At 55.5% G+C, this 22,602-nt stretch overlaps 7 protein-coding genes across 7 annotated transcripts; 4 read left to right on the top strand and 3 right to left on the bottom strand.

The window, feature by feature from the left end:
• Positions 1-1,611: 1,611 nt before the first annotated feature.
• C8A04DRAFT_37299 (Ribokinase-like protein) lies at positions 1,612-4,779 on the bottom strand (the record flags this gene model as incomplete). Its single annotated transcript, XM_062783831.1, has 6 exons — positions 1,612-2,111; positions 2,171-2,629; positions 3,734-3,836; positions 3,896-3,993; positions 4,078-4,606; positions 4,768-4,779. 6 exons carry the CDS (start codon positions 4,777-4,779, stop codon positions 1,612-1,614), a joined length of 1,701 nt encoding a protein of 566 aa, XP_062637062.1.
• A 592-nt stretch (positions 4,780-5,371) lies between these two features.
• C8A04DRAFT_37298 (uncharacterized protein) lies at positions 5,372-7,541 on the top strand (the record flags this gene model as incomplete). Its single annotated transcript, XM_062783830.1, has 4 exons — positions 5,372-5,599; positions 5,692-5,861; positions 5,930-6,059; positions 6,144-7,541. 4 exons carry the CDS (start codon positions 5,372-5,374, stop codon positions 7,539-7,541), a joined length of 1,926 nt encoding a protein of 641 aa, XP_062637061.1.
• A 335-nt stretch (positions 7,542-7,876) lies between these two features.
• Positions 7,877-8,549, bottom strand: C8A04DRAFT_12129 (uncharacterized protein; the record flags this gene model as incomplete). Its single annotated transcript, XM_062777226.1, has 2 exons — positions 7,877-8,053; positions 8,157-8,549. The coding sequence occupies 2 exons, from the start codon at positions 8,547-8,549 to the stop codon at positions 7,877-7,879; spliced, it is 570 nt and encodes a 189-aa protein (XP_062637060.1).
• Positions 8,550-9,329: 780 nt separating this feature from the next.
• Positions 9,330-10,867, top strand: C8A04DRAFT_37296 (peptide chain release factor eRF1/aRF1; the record flags this gene model as incomplete). Its single annotated transcript, XM_062783829.1, has 4 exons — positions 9,330-9,365; positions 9,429-9,513; positions 9,610-9,659; positions 9,731-10,867. The coding sequence occupies 4 exons, from the start codon at positions 9,330-9,332 to the stop codon at positions 10,865-10,867; spliced, it is 1,308 nt and encodes a 435-aa protein (XP_062637059.1).
• A 1,147-nt stretch (positions 10,868-12,014) lies between these two features.
• On the top strand, positions 12,015-13,155 carry C8A04DRAFT_12205 (Prephenate dehydratase-domain-containing protein; the record flags this gene model as incomplete). The annotated part of the gene is made up of 3 exons (XM_062777252.1): positions 12,015-12,089; positions 12,149-12,209; positions 12,293-13,155. 3 exons carry the CDS (start codon positions 12,015-12,017, stop codon positions 13,153-13,155), a joined length of 999 nt encoding a protein of 332 aa, XP_062637058.1.
• A 406-nt stretch (positions 13,156-13,561) lies between these two features.
• On the top strand, positions 13,562-14,903 carry C8A04DRAFT_37294 (uncharacterized protein; the record flags this gene model as incomplete). The annotated part of the gene is made up of 3 exons (XM_062783828.1): positions 13,562-13,611; positions 13,654-14,357; positions 14,452-14,903. The coding sequence occupies 3 exons, from the start codon at positions 13,562-13,564 to the stop codon at positions 14,901-14,903; spliced, it is 1,206 nt and encodes a 401-aa protein (XP_062637057.1).
• A 1,084-nt stretch (positions 14,904-15,987) lies between these two features.
• C8A04DRAFT_12178 (uncharacterized protein) lies at positions 15,988-20,139 on the bottom strand (the record flags this gene model as incomplete). The annotated part of the gene is made up of 5 exons (XM_062777239.1): positions 15,988-16,125; positions 16,168-17,990; positions 18,067-18,345; positions 18,432-18,898; positions 18,977-20,139. The coding sequence occupies 5 exons, from the start codon at positions 20,137-20,139 to the stop codon at positions 15,988-15,990; spliced, it is 3,870 nt and encodes a 1,289-aa protein (XP_062637056.1).
• Positions 20,140-22,602: the final 2,463 nt, after the last annotated feature.

Here is a 22,602-nt window from a genome sequence, read left to right as displayed (position 1 = left end):
CTGGGAAGTCTGCGTTATCAACTGGGACGTAGATCTGAAGCAGGACCAGGCACGGCTGCGCGGTGATGACGGCACCTGTTACAGCGTTTTGAGTGGGCAGTGTATTAGCGATATGGAAAAACAGGCTGCGTCGTTGGTACGATGTACCTGTCCGAACTTGCGGGAGATTGAGTCCTGTCAAGGCGACCAGGCCGAGACCTGGATTTCCGAGACGTTCGGCTGTTCTGCGAAGTGTATGTTCCCCTTTTGTCACCTCTACATCCCTCCACCGGCTTTGCCATGCTCCCTGGGTAGGCACCTTTCATCCTAACCCACCATTTCCACCCCAGCATTCAACGACACCGACATCACCACCTGGCGCATAGAAGGCTACACCATCCGTTCCCTAGCCGACGATCCGCACCCGTATTCCCACGGTGAGGTCAACCAGACCGCGTACGAGGAGATCGGTCGCCTTACCTGGCCGGTACTGGTCCGCTGGGGGCCTAGGCCATTGCCACACACCGGTCAGGTGTGGTCTAGTGTTAATGCTCCCGGAGCCAGTGCCAAACTCACGTGTGCGCGTTCCAAAAATGCGGTGGGTGAGAGTCATGTGCCTTGGGAGAATGGTGCGGCGGGGAGGAGGATGATAATGATGAAGGGGTCTGGAGGGTTGGCGCTGGGGGTTGCGGTTGTTGTCGGGTGGGTTGTTGGATGGTGAGTCGTCACTAGGTGGTTGCATTCAGCAATTTGCATGTTCATGCGTGGCCCTGAAGCCTGAGTCACCCCTGAGCTAGGTAGGGCAAGACCATCTCCTCTTTCAAGCCACCAGTCGGTACTGCCGCTTTGATGATAGCAGCTTTGACCCTTTCCGTTAGACTCAATTCATGATATTCTTCAAGTACTGTCTCTCGAACGATTGCGGGTACCTGCCGCGATGTTTCTTGCTTTTTAATCAAGATGGTCGAATAAGACTTCATGCCTTGGTCGTTAACATGAAGTTAGTTGGATGACAGAATGTTCAGACCTTGATAAACAAAGGGCCTGACGTTGGGAAATACCGGCCGAGGAGGAACACGACTGCGTACACTGAGGTCCGTAAAAATTGGGTATCATCGAGTTGGACCCCCGCGGTCTTAACTGTGGATTCTTTGCCTGTACCCAAAGTGTGAAATGCAATATATGCTCGCCAGTCTATCCTTTCCAAAGCTTCTTAATAAGAACTTGGGAAGGAAGTCTCGATCCGTTAGAAGAAAATGTGACTCGTGTAATTCAGATGCAGCTCCTGCGCCCTGTACCGCCCACCCATCGGACTTTGCCGTTGTTGAAACCTGTCTACCGTGCTCCGTTTGTGCAAGTATTGTATTCTTTTCCCTTTGCCCCGGCCCTGAATATGCCTGCCTCCAACGCCGGTTCTACAAAATATGATGGAAGGTGGAACTTCCTTTCTCTGTTGAGATGAGAAATGGGAAATGGGAAAAGATTTTTCGTGTTTGTTACCGCTCACCAGCTTACTGCTTGCGAGTGTAAGTCTGTTTAGGGAAGGGGTACCTGTGTGGGGGTCTGGTCAGTGTCTAGATCTAGAACCAAATGACGCTCTTGTCTCATGGTTAAAGGGGGAGAGGGGTAAACTTACGAAGGACCAAGCTCCTGGATGCTCAACAGAGCCAGCCACTGGCCAAGGTCAATGGACTCGTCCAGAGAGCGGCCCTCGACAACACCGGCGACGAAACCGCCAGCAAAGGCGTCGCCCGCGCCGTTGGTGTCGTTGATCTGCTCCTTGGAGATCGCATGCACAGGGTACTCCTTGACCGCATCCTCGCCCTGGACGGCGACGACGGTGGGCTCGGTACCCTGAGTGATGATGGCCACACGCTTGCGCTGGGTGTTGGCCTTGGGAAGGTTAGCCAGGGCCTTGGCAATCTCCTTGACGTCCTTGGTGCCGAGCCCGTGAGATTCAGCGTAGGCCTCGGCCTCGGTCTCGTTGCCGATCACGTAGTCCCAGTACGGAGCGGAGGCATCGAGAGGGTCCTTGAAGAACTGCGGGATGAAGGGCGCCGACAGCGAGAGGATGAACGGCTTGTTCTTCGCCGCGGCCTCCTTGGCCAACTCCTGAATGGCGGGAGGGCAGACTTTCAGATAGTTAGACACGATCATTACTAAAGCGTCGGCGAATGCGGTCCACGCTCACCGGTAAAGTGGTAGCCGCCGATGTAGAAGACCTCGGCGTTCTCGACGAGAGCCCAGATATCGGGACGCTTCAGGTGCTCCAGATCGTAGTGGTTGGCAGCGCCCAGCTCCGTGCACATGCTGCGGTTGTGGCCGGTGATAACAACACCGCACCGCCCGGTCGCAATGTTTGGGTCAACGCGGTACTCGACCCGGAGGCCAGCCTTCTTGCAAGCATCGCGGAGGATGGCCGAGTACTTGTCGTCACCCGCACCACCAAGGTACACGACGCTATTGTCCGCCAGGATGTACTGGGCACCACGGGCCGTGTTCTGGGCAGCACCACCCGCAATCAGCTTGGCATCGTAGTTGTTGAGGAGGTCCTCGTAGATATCCAAGTGCTTGGGCTCGGCGAGAATGGCATCGTTGGCCTTGAGCCCATACTTCTCAAGCAGGGCCTCGTTGCCGAAAGCTTGGATGTCTAAATGAAGCTTGTATATCAGCCAAATACTCTTAGACCGGCTGCTACCGTCTGCTGCCTCAGGAGTGGTGTGAAGGGGGGTAGAAGCTAGCAGCATGTGTGAAATCGAACAATCAATTCAGTGTCACAAGATCTGTACATACCGAGGAGAGGGTTCTCCAACACGAGGAGTCTGTAGTCCTTGGTAGAAGCCATGTTGCTGAGCTGGCGAATGCTATGGTGTGGTTTGTGGTGAAGGAAAAGGTTTCTGCCCCTCTTCGCTCGCCGAGCAGTAGTTAAAGAGTTCCCGCAGCTAATGGACGGGCGGGGCGGGATAATGGTGGGGTTCGGGGTTCCGAAGCCGCCATCGGCGGGTTCGCATTTCGCAATCAAGGCCCTGGTTGGACCAGCTGCGAAGGGCTTGGCAGAGACGCCGAACCGAGAAGAATAAGCCGGCCCTATTCGGAACATGGTGAAAGACCGATAGGGGGCTGGTTTGATGCCGAACCTGAGGCGGTCAGTCAATGGCAGGAGACATGGTGAAAGTGCAAGAAGGGAGGCCGTTTATAGCGCTAAAACAACGTTCATAAAGACAGGTGCTTGATATCGCTTGGTTATTGACGTCAGCGAAACTTGATCTTGGTCAAATCCTCTATTACTGGCTACGAGACGGTGTTTGTATCGACCATTTTGATTAAGCTATGCATTTCTGGTTCTGGGCGCTGATTTCGTCCCAGTCCGGCTCACATAACCACCTACGTAGTTATGCTACACCAGAAGAACACCTTGATGGCACAGCCTGGAAGTCAAACAGCCACGTTGCTTGCTTGCCAGTCCTCGGGGGACGGGATCTCCAAGTGCACAGGCATCCTGCTCAGGCGCACCCCGAAACCTGGATTTCTCTGCGGAAGAGCACATAGCTCGCTGCAAACAATCCTGGCCCCGACCGGATTTTGGAAATCTTTTATTCATTTTACGCCCATGACCGCTTGCGCAAATGAGCAAGTTTCCCGGCCGCCTTCGCAGTCCCATAACTACAAAGCAGCAAAAGACCAATGCAATCCGATGAACCCCTTGCCCATATGAAGAACCATGAACACATCTAATCCTTTGTCTTCTGGGTACCACGGAGCAGACCCGTCCGCCTCGCAGCAATGAGACCCGCCTTTTGACCCGGAGCGGCGTACCTCGAGATGGTCGACGCCTTACCAATGTGTTGATGGTTACCCTGTCGTAGTATGTCAGATACGCAACATCCTTAGCTCTATTGTGGTTTTCGGTACTTACACCACCGTGGGGATGGTCAACGGGGTTCATAGCAACACCACGAGTCTTGGGCCAGCGGTTACGCTTGACAGCAAACTTATGCTTGGCACGCGAGGCCTCTGTAGTCGTATTGTTAGCACATTGCCCCAGGCTCTTCAAGTAGGAGTTTTATGCCGCTGGGAATCGGATCTGGGAGTACGCACTGAGAAGGGGCTTGTCTGTCCTGCCACCACCAGCAACGATACCGATCATGCCACGGGCACTGCTGCTGACAACCTTCTTGGCGCCCGAAGGGAGCTTGATGCGGGTCTTGCCCTCGTCGGGGTTGTGGCCGATAACGGTGATGTAGTTGCCGGAGGTGCGGCCGAGAGTGCCACGGTCGCCAACCTTCTCCTCGACGTTGGAGACGACGGTACCCTCAGGGACGGAGGCGAGGGGGAGGACGTTGCCGACGGTCAGGGCGGCGTTCTTGCCGGCGTAGACGAACTGGCCGGTGTACATGCCCTCGTTGGCAATGAAAGTCTCGGAGACCTTCTTGAACCGGTAGGGCGAGTTGAAAACGACGCGAGCGAGGGGCGCGCCACGGCCGGGGTCGTGGATGATCTCCTTCACGATACCACGGATGTAGCCGTGGCGTTCGGCATAGTCGAGGCTGCGGAACTTGGCGGGGTTCTTCCGCAGGCGGGTGTTGGCAGTGAAAATGCTGCCAGCGCCCTTACGCTGGTTGCGGATCTAATGATTGAAAACCCATGGTTAGCACCCTCTTCCCATGACTTCCCAACTTCTCGCGATAAATCCCCCAGTTCGCTCGATCGAGGTATCGTCGCAATCGAGATATCGGTGTTGAGTCGGTTCGAGAGATTCGGAAGAGTGCAATGGCGATTGTTACTTACGACGCGACCCATCTTGTCCTTCCTACCTGAAAAACGTGGAAGTGACGGGTTGACTGGGTGGTTGAAGAAGTTGGAGGTTGCGACACACAGGGAAGCTCCAAATGGGCGAAGCGATATTTTTCCAAATTTCTGTGTGGATGCGGCAGCCACACGTAATTGGTGTGTGGCTTCTCTGCAGGTGCCCTAACGCGGGGGAGAGTGTGGCGTCGTAGAAAGGCTTGGCACTCAAAGTAAGCCTAGACCAACTGCTTACTTAAACACAGTGTCTCAACGGCCTCGCCTCATTAGGTTGCCCCGCGAATCACCTAAGGTGATACTAAGAGTTTTTCCGGGATTTTGCTGTGAACTATTGATACATCCAAGAAATTGACTCCCGAAATTTGGATCTATTGTCAAGACTATTCTAATAAACATGAAGTGGGCCGGAATTTCTACGAAATCACATGTTTAAGCTCTCAATGGACCCTGCGCAGACTTAGCTCTATTTGCACAGTGCGCTGTCAGCCCCAGTCGAAGGCGAGCGCGTCCCGTCACGTCCTCAACCCCCAACTCTCCGTCTCGCAACTTAAACCAACCAACGAAAGTCACGAAACAACACCCAAAAATGGCAGACGACGACTCTTCCGACCTGTCTTCGATTTCTTCGCTCTCGGAGCCGCCTTCTGACGATGAATCCGAGGTTCAATTGGAAGAGCGTCATGGAATCCTGAAATTCTTCCACAAGGTCGACAAGAACTCGGCCTTGGAGCCCAAGGAGAAAACCCCCCCGAGACCTAAGCGCGAGCCTTCGCCGCCGCACGAATACGTTTTAGCGGACAATTCAGACATTGCGGTATGTGGCGACGCCTTGGTTTGCGTCCTTTGCGCGCAGAGACGTGAGACGCGCCTACGGAGGGAGGTCTGAGCTAATCTCCGCTGTATTAGTTCATCGTCATGTTCCGCGCCCGGTTTACCGATGCTTTCCCAAAGAGCCTAGCGAATTTCGGCCCCCAGGAACTTGAGCGCGATGTTGTTGAATCGATCCCAGGAGAGCGCGTCGAGCACTTTCTTTGCGCTCTTCTCGGCTTGCTTCTCAACCGCAAACAAGACGTCAAGTGTGTTTTCCGCATCCCGGCATCGACAGTGATACCCAGACGGCGCTAACACACGAACTCGCGCATAGACCTGGTCACTATAACCGTGCGTTAGAGGAAGCTATTCAAACTCATAAAGGGCAGTGGGCGAAGGATTGGGAAAGCAAGAACCCGATTGCGGGGCAGGCGACTTTCGCGTCCATGACCCCAGTGCAGCGTGTAGGCGACCCTCCGGCCCTCCAACAGGATTACCTGCTACGGCGATACGATGACTTTTTCGAAATACTAACTCGGTGTACCTAGCTCACCCTTTTACGCACCCTAGTGCAGTGGACACTTTCCTCGTCCGACGCCGTCAGAACGATCATTGCCCAATCCTACAAGAACCGACACGATGAAGATCTCAACATCCCGGTGAGCGTGCAGCCATGGGGCGGTGATGGAGACAAGAGGCGATACTTCCTCATCGAAGGGAACGACGACACTTCCTTCCGAGTGTACAGGGAGAGTAACCCGGCAGGAATCAACCGAACTTGGTGGAGCGTGGCTGGTAGCATTGAAGATCTCCGATCTTTAAGCGACAAGCTAGAGACCCAAGACGGTGGGCCAAAGGCCAAGGTGTTCGCCAAGCGAATCTTGAACAGCATCCCCCGGTTCGAGGCAACCGAAGAGAAGCGACGTCGGAGGGAGTACCGTCAAATGCGCAAGGAGCAGTTCAGGCGCCCAGACCCTGGCTTCTCTCTCTACGAAGGTCGTACAAGGGGAAAACGGATGAAGTACACCTATTCCGATGACGAAGCAGATTTCTACTCGGATTCAACTAATCGCCGCTCGACCCGCAATACCCGGCATCACACTCCGACAGAACCTACTGGCCCCGTTACCACAGCAAGCGGTCGGCAGGTCAGGGCACCAACCCGGCTCAACGCAGAGAATGCCAGTAACGGCGCTTTGAGCGCGTCTGCAAGCGTTCAGGGAGATGGCGAGGACACAGATGCGATGCCCACCACCCGGTCGGGCCGCCCGCAAAGATCGGCCGCGGCCAACCAGACTTCGAACGGCTGGGCTGGTAAGAAGCGGAAGAGCGAGGAGTATGAATCAGACGTGTCGGATGACGAGGGCAGTGAGCCCGGTTTCGGCGATGATGAGGAGGAAGACCACGTCCCGGATGATGAGGAGGAAGATGATGAAGAATTTGAACAAGAGGACCTGATGGACGAAGACCTTGACGAAGTTCAGAACCCGAGCTTCGTCTTCAAGTTTCCTATCAAGGTTTCGTTTGACGAGAACGATAAGGTGCAGCCGGTCTCTGGGGCGTCCGGCGGAACCGACAAAAGCAATCACCACAGGTCAGCGCACAGAAATCTTGTCGTGAGTGACGACTCGGAACCCAATACTACTGGCCCCGATGACGTCCCCGCGTCGGAACCCGAACCACCGGCGGCCGACGTCATTGCGGTCGCGACGAAGACTGCGACGGTGCTGGGACCCACCGTTACAACGCCTGCGCCTGATGCCAGCAAGCCAACTGAACCAACCAGGGAGGCGGATATCGGTGGTCAACCCACGGCGCCTAGATATGAAGCTATCAAGTCACCCCCGACGCCGACAAGCGAGAAGGCGACATCCTTGGCTCTTAGGGGAAGCCCAGAAGTCACCAAGTCGCTCCCCCGAGTCGTCGACATTGCCCCATCGGAGTGACTGGCGTCTTGGGAGGAGACACAACATGTCAGGATTTTCATTACGATTTTGCTATGAAACGGGGAGTTCGGAGCCATGATAGGACAACATAGACGAAGTCAGTTAGCCGGTAATGTGCTTGGACCACCGGTTACGCTTTCTACGGGAACAGAAGAGTACACTTCGAGGAGAAAATATGCAAAACAGCGAATTATTCGCGATATTCACCGAGGCTCTCGGTCCCGTAATACAATTGTTGACACAAAAAAGGGGGTGGTCACATAGGAACTGCCCGTGGTGCATGCAATACAGGGCCTCCCACACGTTGAAGGGGGTTTGCTCGCGAAACCCCATTTCTACCTCCATCGCTTTATCTTCCTCTCGGGCGGTATTGCCCAGTTGTTTACACCATACCACCAGCGCCGCAACCGCGCTCCAATCGATGAACCGTGGATCTGGGCGTTGCGGTTCCAGTAATGCCACCCACAAATCCCTAGATTGTACACAATCCCTTGCGTAAAGGGCATCATAACCTTTGTCACCATCATCGTTAGCCTTCTCACTGCGTCTGTTCCTGTTTCGCTTTCCCTCAATGCCCCAAAAACACCTCCATACATGAAGAAAATAGCTGCCTACCTGGTCCCGCACCGTAATCCACCCTACCTTCCACCACGTGTCGGCATTCCGTATACTCCATAGATAGCTCTGCTCAAAGCGCAGGTCGGGCATGGGCGGCAGTTTATGTCGCCGCGGGCGCGGCTTGACAGATTGTGCGCGGTAGAGATCCTCTTCTTCCGTTTCCAGTTCATCTTCCACATCTCCGTCATCTCCTGCTACAAATTCCTCGTCGTCGATGCTGCCGCCATCATCATCGGGAGAATTGGGACCGGCTTTGGCCTTCGACTTCCGTAGCTGGACGGGTTCTTTTCGGGAGGCGGCTGTGGAGGGGTTGATGTCGTGTTCGGGAGAGGGATTGCGGTTGATGTGTGCTGTTTGCACCGTCTCGGCGACTTGTGTGGGGAGGGACATTGTTGTGGATGGCGGTTGGAGGACTGTGTCGGGTGGCAGTCCTCAACTGGAGAGATCAAAGTCACCGGACTTGGATTTGAAGAGCGAAATGCTGTTCGTCAGTGCATTTAAAGTCGGCACGGCACCCAGCCCGAAGGATAGTGAGGTACCAAGTGCCCCACTCATAAAGTTAGCACCGCTGATGGAGCGGCGACCACATCCGACCCAGCATGGTTACTTGGCAAGGGAAAGACGTTCTCCCCGGTTTAAAATCAGGATCTAGCTATAATTTTACTCTTTGGACACCACGTGTACGTACTAGGTAGGCCGGTAGATGCGCAACTGCAGTTGAATTGTATTTGTTTGGGAACTTGGACTCGTGGACAGAAGTGCACACACCTCAAGTTGGAGGACGGTTGGACGGGAACCTTCAACCCCGGCCCCACCTCCAGGGCACCTCAATTGAACCCCAGCGCCTGGGTGCCGGCCAACAGGTCTTACCGGGGCATCTGGCGGCCAATGGCCAATGATGACGCGTATGGGCAGGCAGAAGCAGGCACTGTGGGGCGGACAGGGCGCCACCTTGCCCCAAGCCCATAAAAAGCTTCACCACCGCGAAACCCCTCTTGCGCTTAACCCCACCACCAAATTCAAGAATTCTCCTTTTTCGAAAACAACAAGGCCTAACAGCCCCAAAAAAAGAGCTCTTCCTCCTGCCGGGAAGAGTTGGGAAAATCAAGCCCGATATTTTGTTTTCCCTTATCTCTTTTTTCCCCTGTTAGTTGGTGACGGCCATTCATCATGAGCGACCCCAACGCGAGCGAGGCGGAGAAGAACGTGAGAACGCGCACCACACTCCGGCCTCGAGGTAATTGTGCCCACTAACGACGCGGCCGGCAGATCGAGATCTGGAAGGTGAAGAAGCTCATCAAGCGCCTCGAGGCTGCGCGTGGAAATGGCACCAGCATGATTTCTTTGATTATCCGTATGTTAAACCAAACGAACAATCAATTAACAAAACGCGCACCGATTGCACGTGCTACCCAGCATTGATTTTTGCTGACAAAGTTCACTCGGGCAGCGCCGAAGGACCAGATCTCCCGTGCGGCGAAGATGTTGGCTGAAGAATACGTACGTTTCTGATTCGCCGGGGATGTGTTGACAGTCCGGCGGCCAGTAAGGGTATGTCTAACACATGCTAGGGCACCGCATCGAACATCAAGTCGCGCGTCAACCGCCAGTCCGTCCTTTCCGCCATTACCTCGACCCAGCAGCGCCTTAAGCTTTACAACAAGGTCCCGCCCAATGGCCTGGTCGTCTACTGTGGTGAAATCCTGACCCAAGAAGGGAAGGAACGCAAGGTCAATATCGATTTCGAACCGTTCAAACCGATCAACACGTCGTTGTACCTGTGCGACAACAAGTTCCACACGGAGGCTCTCGCCGAGCTGCTCGAGTCAGACCAAAAGTTCGGCTTCATCATCATGGATGGTAACGGGGCGCTGTTTGGTACCCTCAGCGGCAACACTCGCGACGTCGTCCAAAAGTTCTCGGTCGATCTCCCCAAGAAGCACGGTCGTGGTGGTCAGTCGGCGCTTCGTTTCGCCCGTCTGAGAGAGGAGAAGCGCCACAACTACGTCCGCAAGGTTTCTGAGCTTGCGGTGCAGAACTTCATCACCAACGACAAGGTCAACGTGGGCGGTATCGTGTTGGCCGGTTCCGCCGACTTCAAGAACGATTTGAACGCTTCCGACATGTTCGACCAGCGTCTGCAGGTCAAGGTCATCAAGGTCGTAGACGTGTCGTACGGTGGCGAAAACGGCTTCAACCAGGCTATCGAGCTGTCTTCCGAGACGCTCGGTAACGTCAAGTTTATCCAAGAAAAGAAGCTGATTGGCAAGTACTTCGAGGAGATCAGCCAGGACACGGGCCGCGTCTGCTACGGCATCGAAGACACGCTCAAGGCTTTGGAACTTGGCGCGGTGGAGACGCTCATTGTGTTTGAGAACCTCGAGATTACACGATCCGTGCTCAAGGACAGCAACGGCAGCGAGATCATCCTCCACACGACCAAGCAGCAGGAGCAGGCCAGCCGCGAAAAGTTCATGGACCGGGAAACGGGCCAGGAAATGGAGGTGGTGACGCAGGAGTCGTTCCTGGAGTGGATTGCGGAGCACTACAAAGATTTCGGCACGGCGCTCGAATTTGTTTCGGACCGTTCGACCGAAGGGAACCAGTTCGTCAAGGGATTTGGCGGTATCGGCGGCATTCTCCGGTACAAGGTCAACTTTGAGCAGTTAGCCGAAGTAGACGACGATGATGACTACTACGATGATTGACCCGTTGATTCCCTCGTCAACCACGAGGGACCGGGGAATGAAGCCATCACGTCCGAGCCGACGACGACAGCACCGCTTGTTGGCGAACAGCAGCAGGCGGCCGGTGCGGCGCCGCGGAGCCTGGGGAAGGTCTCACCGGCGCAGCAGCGGCTGATGAAGGGCTTTTCAGAAAGCCCCAGCCGCGAGCACCAGGTGTCGCGCCCCAGCCCGCTTCGCTCTGTGATGACGGCTTCTTGAGTTGGAGGCAGACAGAAGGTACGCACCCGAGGGCATGTATATGTTGACTCTGACTTTTTGCTAATGCTTTGTTAGGAAGATGCCCGTAGGATCGGGAAGTCGGACAAGAACAAGTTCATTGCAGGGCATCAATCGGCAAATTGATAACATGTTTTAAGGACACATGCGTGTTGGTTCGGGAGAGCGGTTGAATCCTGGGTACGCGGACATCGCACCCCGGGCCGCGCAGGAGTGTCCATCCGGTCTTTACTATCGTCGGGAGGATTATTCAGGTTTGAGATAAATCGCTAGGTAGTTGCGAATCCACGCTCGTTTTTACTGTAGATCAGCCGGTTTTTGGTGGGTGGTAAGAAAGGGCATCTGCTGCGTGATCCCATTTTGTGATGTGAAAAACGTCCACCTCCACAGTAAGACGAGCCTCAAACAATACTGAGCGAGAAGAAAGCCCGGAGGGCTGCTGATGCATCCGCAGGGCTTTTGCGGCCCGCCGAATTCGGCACGGTTCCACGACGGTTTTGCGGGGCTATGCCGGAGCATTTTATTCAATCGGAGGTCCTGTTTTCAGCGCAACCAAGCAATTTGAGGCACAATAGTGGGTGGATCTGTCCGTCGTAAAGGGGCATTTAGGTTGTTACAGTAAGCTTCAAGCTTGTCGGTGGCCGGAACAAACATAACGGTATTTTGTGCGCCTCTCCCGACAAATCCTTTGAGAGCTTCGACATCTGAGCGTCGGACCATTGTGAACCCGTTTCACAATAGCTATCAGCCGAGGCAGTTCTCTCATTTCGAGCAGTCAAAAGTTTTATTAGTCTAGGGCCGGCCCTCAATCCCAAGCCTGACTCTTACTTCCTCTCATCCAAACACACCAAGCATTTCATCCCGCCATTACGTCTGATCAACTCAACTCCAGATGACTTCAGGAAATGGGTCTGACAACTCGGCCACTGTCGCCTTCCTTGGCCCAGTCAACTCCTACACTCATCGGGTACGGTCTCTCTCTCATAACTCTTTCTACCCTTAGATTCACGGCTAACTCTGTTACAGGCAACGAAAAATGCCTTCTCAGACCCTAAGTGGACTTTTGCTCCAACAACAACAATAAAAGGTCAGTTCCACTGTCCCGTACTGCTTTATCCCCGTCGAGTCTCCCAACGACTGTATTATCACACCAGACTAACCCCCCCAAAGAAGTCTTCGACCGTGTCCAGTCCGGCCACGCCCCCTACGGCGTAGTCCCCTTCGAGAACTCAACCCACGGCGCAGTGACCTTCACCCTCGACAGCCTAGCCGACCGGGCAAACGAGTACCCCGACATTGTCGTGTGCGACGAGGTCTATCTCGACATCCACCATTTCCTGCTCGGCCGACTCCCCGAGGGTTCCTCTTCCTCTTCCTCATCCTCTGTCTCTCCAGATAAAGGCGTCCCCCTAACCCCCCTCACCCACCTCCGCCGGGTCTACTCCCACCCCCAAGCCTTCGGCCAAACAGCCGGGTTCCTCCGACGATACCTCCCCGGCGTCGAGACAGTAGAAGTCAGCTCGACATCCCGCGCAGCCGAGCTAGCGAAAGCCGATGAGTCGGGCACGAGTGCGGCGATTGCGAGTGAGTCGGCGGGCAAAGCGATTGGGTTGGATGTGTTGGCGCGGTGGATTGAGGATAGGGAGGATAATACGACGAGGTTTTTTGTGTTGAGGAGGGGGGAGGGGTGGAATGGGGGAGGGGTTCCTGGTCGGGATCAGGACCAGGCAGGGGAGGAGGAGGAAACTGTGGCGGCCGCCGGGCATAAATCGCTGGTGTCGTTTACGGTGCCGCATCGGCGGGCTGGGGCACTGGCGGATGTGTTGAATCGGTTTCGGGGGTGGGGGTTGAACTTGACGAGTATTAGTAGTGTGCCGAGCTTGGATGGGCCGTTTCAGTATCTGTTCTTTGTGGAGTTTGAGGGGGGCCGGTTTGATGACCCCGAGGGACGGGTTGGGGGTGTGTTGGAGGACTTGGAGGGCGTGGCGGAGCGGTGGAGGTGGTTGGGGAGTTGGCGGAACCGGAGAGAGTGATGTATCGTTCGGGTTCAAAAGGGGTATACAAAAGCGTGTGTGATTTTACCTCAGGGAGTGGGATATTAGGGTGGCCCGGAGAAGGATATAAGAACTATAGATTCGCCGTCTGTTTCCATCGTGGGTGGCGATTTTGTTGAAAGTCATATATTCAAACCAAGCAGTTAATTCCATCTGAGATTTTCTTTACTTCAGACTGGAACATCATATCAAGTGAAAAGGGGGCCATGGAAACTGTACGGTTCTAGGATAACCCTAACCCTACACCCTCCCTCAGCGTTACCGACAACAACCGAGGCTCCTCACTCATACATCACATTCGCAACTTCCACCTTCGACCTACACAGTTCCTACACAATTCGAAAATATCAGCATTCTTCCGCGACGACCAATCAACTCTACAAAAATGCGCCTAACAAACCCAGTTTCACTTCTCCAACGACATATCGGATCTCCGTTCCCAGTGAACACCCTCACCTCGATTCGGCCCATTAACAGCAAAATCACCAAAGCCAATATCAACATCAACAATGCCCCCTACTCCTCCTCCTCATCATCCCCCCCCTTCAACCCCGACACATACCTCGCCTCAGCCCGCCAAAAAATGATTTCCCAACCACCCACCACCATCCGCGACATCCTCTCACCAACGCCTTCCCACCTCCTAACCCTCTCCCTAGCCGACCACATTCCCTCTCTCTTCCCACCAGACATCCTCTCCCGGCCATTCCTCCCCTCCCCCCACTCCCATACGCAAAAACAACAGCAACCACCAGCACCAGCACCAGCACCAGCAGCACCCCCCCTCCCACAAGGCTACCACCTAGTCTACTTCCCCCTCCAACTCCCCCCCTCCCAACTCATGCCCGACGGCACCGACCCAGCCCACTGGCCCGGCCCGCCCTTCGAGCGTCGCATGTGGGCCGGTGGCGAGGTTATCTTTCACGAAGGGTGGGAACAAGCCTTGAGGCTGGATGGGCGCGGGGTTAAGTGTGTGGAGAAGGTGGGTTATAACGAGAATGGGGAAGCCGGGGAAGGGGTGGTTTTGAAGGGGGGGAGGGGGGAGGAGAAGGTGTTTGTTGACGTTAGGAGGGGGTATGGAGTGGAGGAAGGGGGGTCGGTGGTGGAGGAGGTGAGGAGGTTGGTGTTTATGAGGAATAGGGGGGAGGGGGAGGGGGTTGTTGTTGGACGGGCTGTGAGGGGTATGTCTCTTGTTTTTTGGTTTTTCTTTTCCTCTTTTTGTTTTTCGTTTCGTACATTTACTTTGATGAGGACCCTACTGACAAACTATTTTAGCCCCTGCCAACCCCGAATTCACCTTCTCCCTCACCCCCGACGCCACACTGCTCTTCCACTTCAGCGCCCTAACCTACAACGCCCACGCCATCCACCTGGACCCAGACTACGCCCGCCGCCGCGAAGGCTACCGCGGCCTGCTCGTCCACGGGCCGCTAAGCCTACTCTTCATGCTGACTGCCGTGCGTACCTGTCTAGCAAAGGTGTCTTCATCTCTACCCCCTACCACCACAAATGACGAGAACCAGACAACAACCGCCACTGGCGCGCCATACGTCAAATCACTCAGCTACCGTAACATCTCGCCGCTCTATGTTGGTGAGAAGATGACCGTCTGCGTGAAGCGGAAGACGAACTCGGTTCAACCCGGACAGCTTGGATGGGATGTGTGGATTGAAGGGCCCGAGGGCGGGCTTGCTGTGAAGGGGTCTGCAGTAACAACTGCTGCATAGTAGTAGGAATAAGTCCGACGACGAAGAAGAACATCAAAGAGGAAAAACCAGGAGTCGTGCAGCCGATGGGGCGAGTGTTGAAGCTGTGGACAGGACCTGTCACGATGCAGTACTCCTCGTTAAAAATACACACAAATAAGGGCAACTCATCTTCCGTATGTACATATTTCTCCCGTCACGATGGCAGCCATGATGACGGTGACGATGATGACGAGGTAAAGTTGAGGGTCAAGGATAAGTGTCACGTACGTTGCTTGGCCTTGTAGATAGAGATGACGCTGATTATTATCAATTACTACTAACTGGCGTTGTTAGTATAATGAAGAAACAAACACATGGGAACACATGGGAGGCAAAATAATCTTTTCAACAACCTCGCCCCCCTCTCCCCAAAAAAAAAAAAAAAAAAAGGGTTAAAAAAATTAAAAAGCTCACTGCCCACTTCCTCCGTGGAGGCCGTGAACAGCTACGAAAACCCAAATGGGTTTTGCTCGAGTGCCCCCTCCGTGAGTCGAACTCACGAAGGGGAGAAAGCGGGCAGACGCGGTGCTGCCCGCGCCCCCCCCAAATGCGCCATCCGCGGTCCGGGCAGGCATTTTCCCGGATGGGGGGGGGGCTGTTGGAAGGAGCAGCCGCAGGGCGTAGTTATAAAGGGCAATTGTGCAAGAAACGCTGAGGCCACTTGCCTTGAGAGAAAGAGGGACCCGACCAACTGCAATGGCAGGTTCAACCCGCGCTGTTGATCACTCATCTTCCGTATTGAACAAACACCAGCACTTTGAGATCTTCTCTGCCTTTCTTTTTGTGGTGTATCTATGGGTATCTTCAAGCAAATTGACCTACACTCACAAAACCAACCCAGTCCCCCAATCCCACCTAGGTATCCCGACCTGCAAACCCAGAACCCAAACCGATAACCCAGCCATGTCCCTTAGTATACAAGTAAATATTACACACCCAACTCATTAGCGCCATTAAACCCTTCCCAACCGCCCTGCTTTCCAGATGAACGATGAACGGTGAACGATGAAATCACCCCGCCTCACGCCGTCCACTCAAGACCACATATGAAGAAAATCCACCCTTAAACCTCAAACCCAGCCCTGCGAAAGTCGTCCACCAACTTCCGGAACAGCTCATCCGGCTCCCCTTCGTCTTCCCCGGATAACCTGCCAGTCTCAGCCTCGCCAATCAACACCTTCATATCCTTCATATCCATTCTCTCCATCTCCGGCCTAAGCCCTCTCCCCTCCTCTTGACGGACACCCCCCATCTCAACAGGTGTTTCAACCTCTGACACAGGATCCAACGTCTCCGTCGGGCTCTCCATCCCACCAAAAAACGCGCCACCACTACTATCACTCCGAACCCCCGTCCCCGGTGACCCCCCCTCTCTACCTTCTGACAACTGCACCATCACCGGCCGGGACAGGCTATTACCGCCGCCGCCGCCCGGATCAGAGTCAGTGAGGCTGGACGACCGACTAGGACCCCCCACGCCAATTCCCAAACCTAAACCGAGACCAGCCATCTCAAACGGTGGCCAGGTGTCGTCGTCTTCTTCTCCTCCGGGGGACGATAAGTGGCTGGTTCCTCCGAGGCTGAGGCCGGTACCGACACTAAGGCTGCTCCCGCTGCGTTGGTGTCGGTGGCGGTAGGCTAGGCGTTTCTTCTCAGCTGCAGCAGCGTTGTAACTCACGGAATTGGAGTTGCCACTGAGAAGAAGGGCTTGCGCGTTCGATTGTTCCCCGCTGACTTCCTCCAGCCTCTTCCTATTCTCCTTGAGCCGCTTCTCCAGTGTCGCAAACAACCCGTCTAACACCTCACGCAGCAGTTTCTCTTCACCCTTTGGCAAATCCCGCTTTGCGGCGCTCGCTGCCAGGGACGGTGCCGAGGTGTGGTTTGCTGCGCTTGTCGCCGCCATGGCACTCACCGTGCCCGGCGCCGCGGGTAGCGCAACACTGGATGGGGTGCGCTGCAGGCCGCGCAGGACATTACGCCAGATCGCGGCACGCTCGTCCGCGGGCAGTGGGAAATCGGTCAGGGCCGACGCTGATGTGGCTGCGCGGGAAGCCGGGGCGAGAGAGTCGACGAGGAAACGCAGGCTTGTTAGGTTGAAGTCGTTCCCGCGGGCGTCTAGGGCACGCAGGGTCGCGTTGGCTGCTAGCGCGCGGCCGAGCACGCCGGCATCGTCGTGGAGGTTTTGGTTGCGGATGCGCAGGTGGGTGAGGGTGGTGTTGTGCGCGAGTCCGGCTAGGGCACGCCCGGATCCGAGCGGGAGTTGGCCGTCGTCGAGCTTGCCGGAGAAGCCGGAGAGGTCGAGACATTGGATGGATGCGTTGTGGGCGAAAAGGTCGTGTAGTGCTGTGACGAGCTCTTCGCTGCAGGGGCCTGGGGAGGAGGGTGACGGGGCGGTGCCAGTTAGGCTGAGCAGGCGGAGGTGCCGCGCTGCGGTGAATGCGCGGAGGAGGGCGAGGTAGCTGGATTCGTGTCTGAACTCGATCATTTCGGCGAAGAGACCGGCAGGGCCTTGTTGGGCCTCGATGGCGGCTGTGAGGTCCTCGAGGCCATCTTCTATGGGGTTGCCGTTGAGGTAAAGGTGCATGCCGCGGTTCTCGCCGATCGCGTAGAAGAGCCGGGCCGCTTGGGTGCCGGTGATGCGGCAGTGGTTGAGGATGAGCTTTTGGAACCGGAGCGGGTGGCCCTGGTCGAACCGCCAGCTCCGGAACTGCAAGTAGCGCTCGAGGTCGAGGAAGGTCGCCTCGTCAAGCTTGTACCCCGACACATCCAGCGCTTCGAGTCTCTCCATGCACTCGAGGGCGGTGAAGGGGAGAAGCGAGCCTTGGATGTAGCTCTCGGCCTGAATGCTCCCGCTCAGGTTGAGCTCTCGGATCTCGGTCAAGTACCGGAAAAGCCCGGGAAGTATATGCGCCGGGAGACGCCCCGGGTTTCCAGACACGGAGAGAGACTGAAGCAGACCTGGGTAATCGGAGAGAGGCTCCACGATCATGTCCCGCAGATTAGAATCACCAAGGCCGCAGTACGATACATCCAAGGCCTGGATCGTTCCGCACTTCATCGTCTCGGCTGTGAGGGGTCGGGTCAGCAGTGGCCACCAAGAAACCGCGTGTATGTGTGTGTGGAGCGTAATCTCAAAACTTACCAAGGTCATCGACATCCAGCTGGGGAAGCTGGTTCCCAGTGAGAATAAGGCGGTTACACTTGGTCATACCGGACCTCAGCAGGCGCAGGATTGGACTCAAGAACTGTACGCTCGGGTTCTCGTCGGCGGTCCGCGCCAGTCGGGAGGGGAGTGACCTGGTGCAGTTGCTCAAGTCGATCTGGCGGATTGTCTGGGAGCAGAAGGCGAGGGCGTGGAATTCTTGGTGCAGAACTGGGCTGATCCGTAGGATTTCAATGTCGTCAGGGTCGAGGGTGACACCTGGATGGTGTTAGTTAGTCGACTTCCGACGGTGTACAGAGGCAACCTGCTGCGAGAGTAAACAGCATAGAGAGGCGAGGACTTACAAGTTCGGCTTAGGTAGGCAACATTTGCTCGCTGGGACGAATTGTCCCGCAGCCCATGCAACACGGACAGATCGACGTCTCGAAACGACAACGACGTAAAATAGTCATTGTACCGCAGTGCTCGGAGCACAGCAAGCAGCTGTAAGATCGTGTACGGCGTTCCCTTCTTCCCGGGCAGCAGCCGGAACTCGGGAGCAAACTGCGTTTTCCAGTTGATTTCCCACTCCACGTCGCGGCAATGGTAGGCCGCGAGGTATGCGTCCAGTGTCCGCTTGAAACTGCCAAAGTCTTCCTTCGGCACGAGGTACTGCGGTTCTTTGAGACCTGACACACGAAAGACCTCCCTCGTTTGCCAGAGTTGCGGCCAGGCGGGCTTGAGGAAGCGGTCGGCGGTGCCAAGGACGCGGATGACTTGACGGAAGTAGCGGCTAGCAAGCTCGAGAGTGACTGGCGATTTAAAAGGGTCGCTACACCACGCACGTGAGGTTAGTGTCTTGCTAGATTTGAGAGAAGGGGGGCTAAGGGCTGTTTCCCAAACCACTTACCGGAAAACAATGTTGAACCGCTCCTCATGGACCACCCATTCCCCCCTGAAGCTCTCTAATGTGACCAACCCATATGTTTTGTGCCGGCACACCGGGTTTGAGCCCTTCCCCCTCTGGATCTCGACAAGGTGGCACGAGTACGTGCCCACGACGAGATAAAACGCAGAGACCTCTTGAGCCTTCTTCGTTGCATCCTCGAGCTTAGGCATGTACTCCCGTCGTGTGGTCCCACGCGGTACAACAGGGATGATGTCGGCTTTCCGGTGGTGGAACCTGGGTTCCTCGACCTCGTGAACTTTATCTAGCGCCGCCTTGACGTCCTGGTAGTGGCGAGCTGGCCCGTCGTCGTTTTCCCGGTTCGCTCGCATCGCCCGTGTGAGGTGGTGTAGTTGCTCGTTGCGTACGGCTGGGTTGGTGAAGAAGAAATCGGACCGGCAGAACGCAGAACCAGCCAGCGGGCTCTTCCACCATACTTCGATACCGAACGACGTGCGAATGCTTTCTGCGGAAAATACAGATACAATTGATTCCATTGGGATGGCTAACGCTGGCTCGGGCAGCGCGCTTCTCGCTTCAGGTTTGGCATTCGTCGTTTCCGAGAGTTCGGGGAAAAGAGCCACAGCGTCCGCCCGGCTCTTCGTTTTAACAACGTAGTTCGTCGTGACCACCAGATGGGGCGTTTTAGTCTTCAACAGGCCCGCATCCGACTCCAACGGAGCCGATCCCTCGACACGCTGCGTCGCCCAGTCGACGGAGGTAGTCGCTGGCGAGCTGGGGGTACCCAGACTCATGCTATCGGAGGTCGAGAGCGAGGCCCGGTCATGGTCCTCGGAGAGGGTCGAGCCCCGGCGAGCAGGGGTAATGTCGACATGCGAGGAGGAAGATAATGGGCGCGACTTGGAGAGCCTCCGGGCTTTGTTGCGGAAGCTGTGGCCGCCGTCGGGCGTGCCATCTCGCTGCTCCTTGTTGGAGCTGAAGGGACGCCATGCCCGGCCCTTGATCGAGCCGATGGAGAAGCTTCGGCGGGCGCTGTCGAAGCTGGCGGGGGAGTCCGGGGTCAGGAGGGAGGGGCTGGCAACGGAGTCGGAGCTCTCAGACTCGGGGATGGTCACGGCCGGGACGAGACCGGGCCGCTTCTTTACCAACCGGTCGGGGGCCGCCATCATTATCTTTGACATAGTCCCATGTGCGGCCGAGTCCTCGTGATGCGGTACCAATTGAGTCAAGTTCCGGCTCGATTTCCGGTTGGAACTGAAGGGAGAGAACGCAGCGTGCGGGTACGTGCAGAGGCCTGAGGGTTGAAGACGAAAGACAGAGGAAAAAACAAGATCGAAGTTGCACGCCTTGCTGGCCCCGGGGCCGGGGTTTTTCCCACCGGTCTGCGTCTGCGTTTTTTTTCCTTTGTTTTGAACAGTTGCGGGAGTAGATTGGTGCAAACGAGGGGAACTCACTGGCGCATGCCTTGTCGGCTCGGCGCCTGCGTGTCGTCCCAATGCAGACCGTGTCAAGACTCCCTAGTCAACACTCACCAAGCTTAGCTGCGGTCGAGTGGGGGTCCCGGCCGTCAACACGAGAAGATGCGACCACACAGGCCGCAGATGGTGTGCCCGTGGTCCCGTCAGCCCGCCGAACAGACACAGTCTAGCACTGGTTCAAGTTCCTCCTAATAAAGTGAAGCCTCTGGCGTGTGGAACAAGGCAAAAGCTGCACAGGCAAAAAGAAAGACGACAAAGACACACGCGAGAAATAAATGAGGAGACGCAATGGCAGAGCTACGACTTCCTTGGAGGTTTGTAAGTACAGTAGTGAACTGTACCAAAGTGATGATGAAGAAAGTTGCAAGAAAGACACCGCCAACCCCCAACTTCAGGTTAATCCTCTTCCATGGATATTTCCAGTTTCTCGCTTGTTGGACGACATTCGAGACCTGATAGCGGCAGGACCCCCCTTTCGGAAGTCTCTTTCCCGGCTTTTTTGTACTGTCGATCTCGGGGCTGGGAACCAGGGCGGAGACTTTGCTTTGGGGCTGCAGGATGATGTTATCGTTACCAGCTCTTCGAGGATTGTCGTCCAATGGCGTGCCCGCCGGTTCTCAGGTGTTCAGGGGACCTTTACTCAAAAACCCGCCAATCGGTCCCGCTAAAAAGTCTCGGGTGGAGATGCTGAACCGTTGTCTTGCGGGCCAAGCGGGCACAAGAACTAGACGAGCGAAACGAGGCGTCGTTGATCAGCGTAACCTGAGAAACGTGTCGGCTCAAATGTCGTTCTCTCTCAAATTTATTGTGATGCATCTTCAGAGTGTGCATTTCAGCTGGTACAGCTAACGGGCTAGTGCCGTCGCCGGTTTACTGGCTTCGTTACTTGATTTTATGGGCAGCATTGGAGGGATATATAGAGTATGAGTATATCTAGGAAGAAGGCCATTGGTTAAGAATTTCAGAGAGTCAAGTGAAGGAAGGCCAAGACAACGAAGGAAAGCTCAAAAAAGTCTGCCTCCAGAATAAGGTGCCAGTGAGCGAGAAGGCAGGGTGGGATCAATCGAAGCCATGCAGGCCCGATCGCCGATCGTGCGGATGGATCGAGCTGGAGTTCAAATGAAGCCCGAACCGAGAACCCACCGGCTAACAAGTGGGGCAGGGCCAATATGTGGCGCATGAATGTTGTGGCGCATCAGTTATGTCATGTGGCTTAGCACTCAACTCAATCTGAACTGTCGTCACCATCCATTTTCCATTGGCAGCCGGCAGCATGTGCCCGCCCATCTTATCTCCTTTCTCGATAGGTTTCTCAAGGAAAAATCATTAGCCCCAGTTAAGTAAAAAAACAGCCATTTCTCAGTCAGAGAGAAAGCCATACCAATTTCGTGTAATGTAGATGCGACACCGATTGATAGTCGCTTGGTTACAGCTCAAGTGTCTACGACCACCAGGAGGGACATGGGCACCTTCGGGAGCAGTCGACACATGTGCTTGGAGAAGACCCCCCGAGATCCCTAGAAATGCTGGGGCTTCAGTGTTCATCAGCCGTTCTCGCAGATCGCCCCCTACAATGCCCATAAACTTCATTTGCCGCTGGTTAATGCCACGTGCCTGCCTGCGTTACTAATTGTTAGCATTGCCTTGGGAAAATCGCGTTTTCCACTAACAAAGGAAGCACAGTGGATGAAACCGCTCTTGTTTCATCGCCAGACCCCAACCCGTGTTCAGGTTGCTCACTAAGCCGACCATACGAAGTGACTGTTTTCGGCTCCCAGGGCTTGATCTTGGTTCCGAGGTTCCTTTCGTTGGGTTTGTTTATTCTGCACGTGTAATTACTACATGAATCCATAACACAATCGGCCATGTCGGGCGAATTGCAACATTATCCTCATCCCAACTGGCAATGGCCTGCGCCGTGGTCGGCCCGCTGCGTCGCCCAAAAAATGGCCTGGGTCTCCGCCAAGGCTGGCGGCACCCGCCTGGTGACGGACTTGATTTGGTCTGTGCCGGGCCAAACGGCTGGAAAAACCGAGCGTCGTTTTTCGGTTTGTTCACTGGCGGTGTGAGACGCTCCAGAGGCGCAGAGCGCCGGAAACAAGTTAGAGGCGCTGATTCGACTTCGTGGCTATGGACGGATGCGCCCATGGA

The sequence above is a fragment of the Dichotomopilus funicola genome (genome assembly GCF_033296635.1).
Source record: "Dichotomopilus funicola strain CBS 141.50 unplaced genomic scaffold C8A04scaffold_31, whole genome shotgun sequence".
In the NCBI taxonomy this organism is placed as follows: Eukaryota; Fungi; Ascomycota; class Sordariomycetes; order Sordariales; family Chaetomiaceae; genus Dichotomopilus; species Dichotomopilus funicola.
This window is presented reverse-complemented; position numbering and strand designations above follow the sequence as displayed.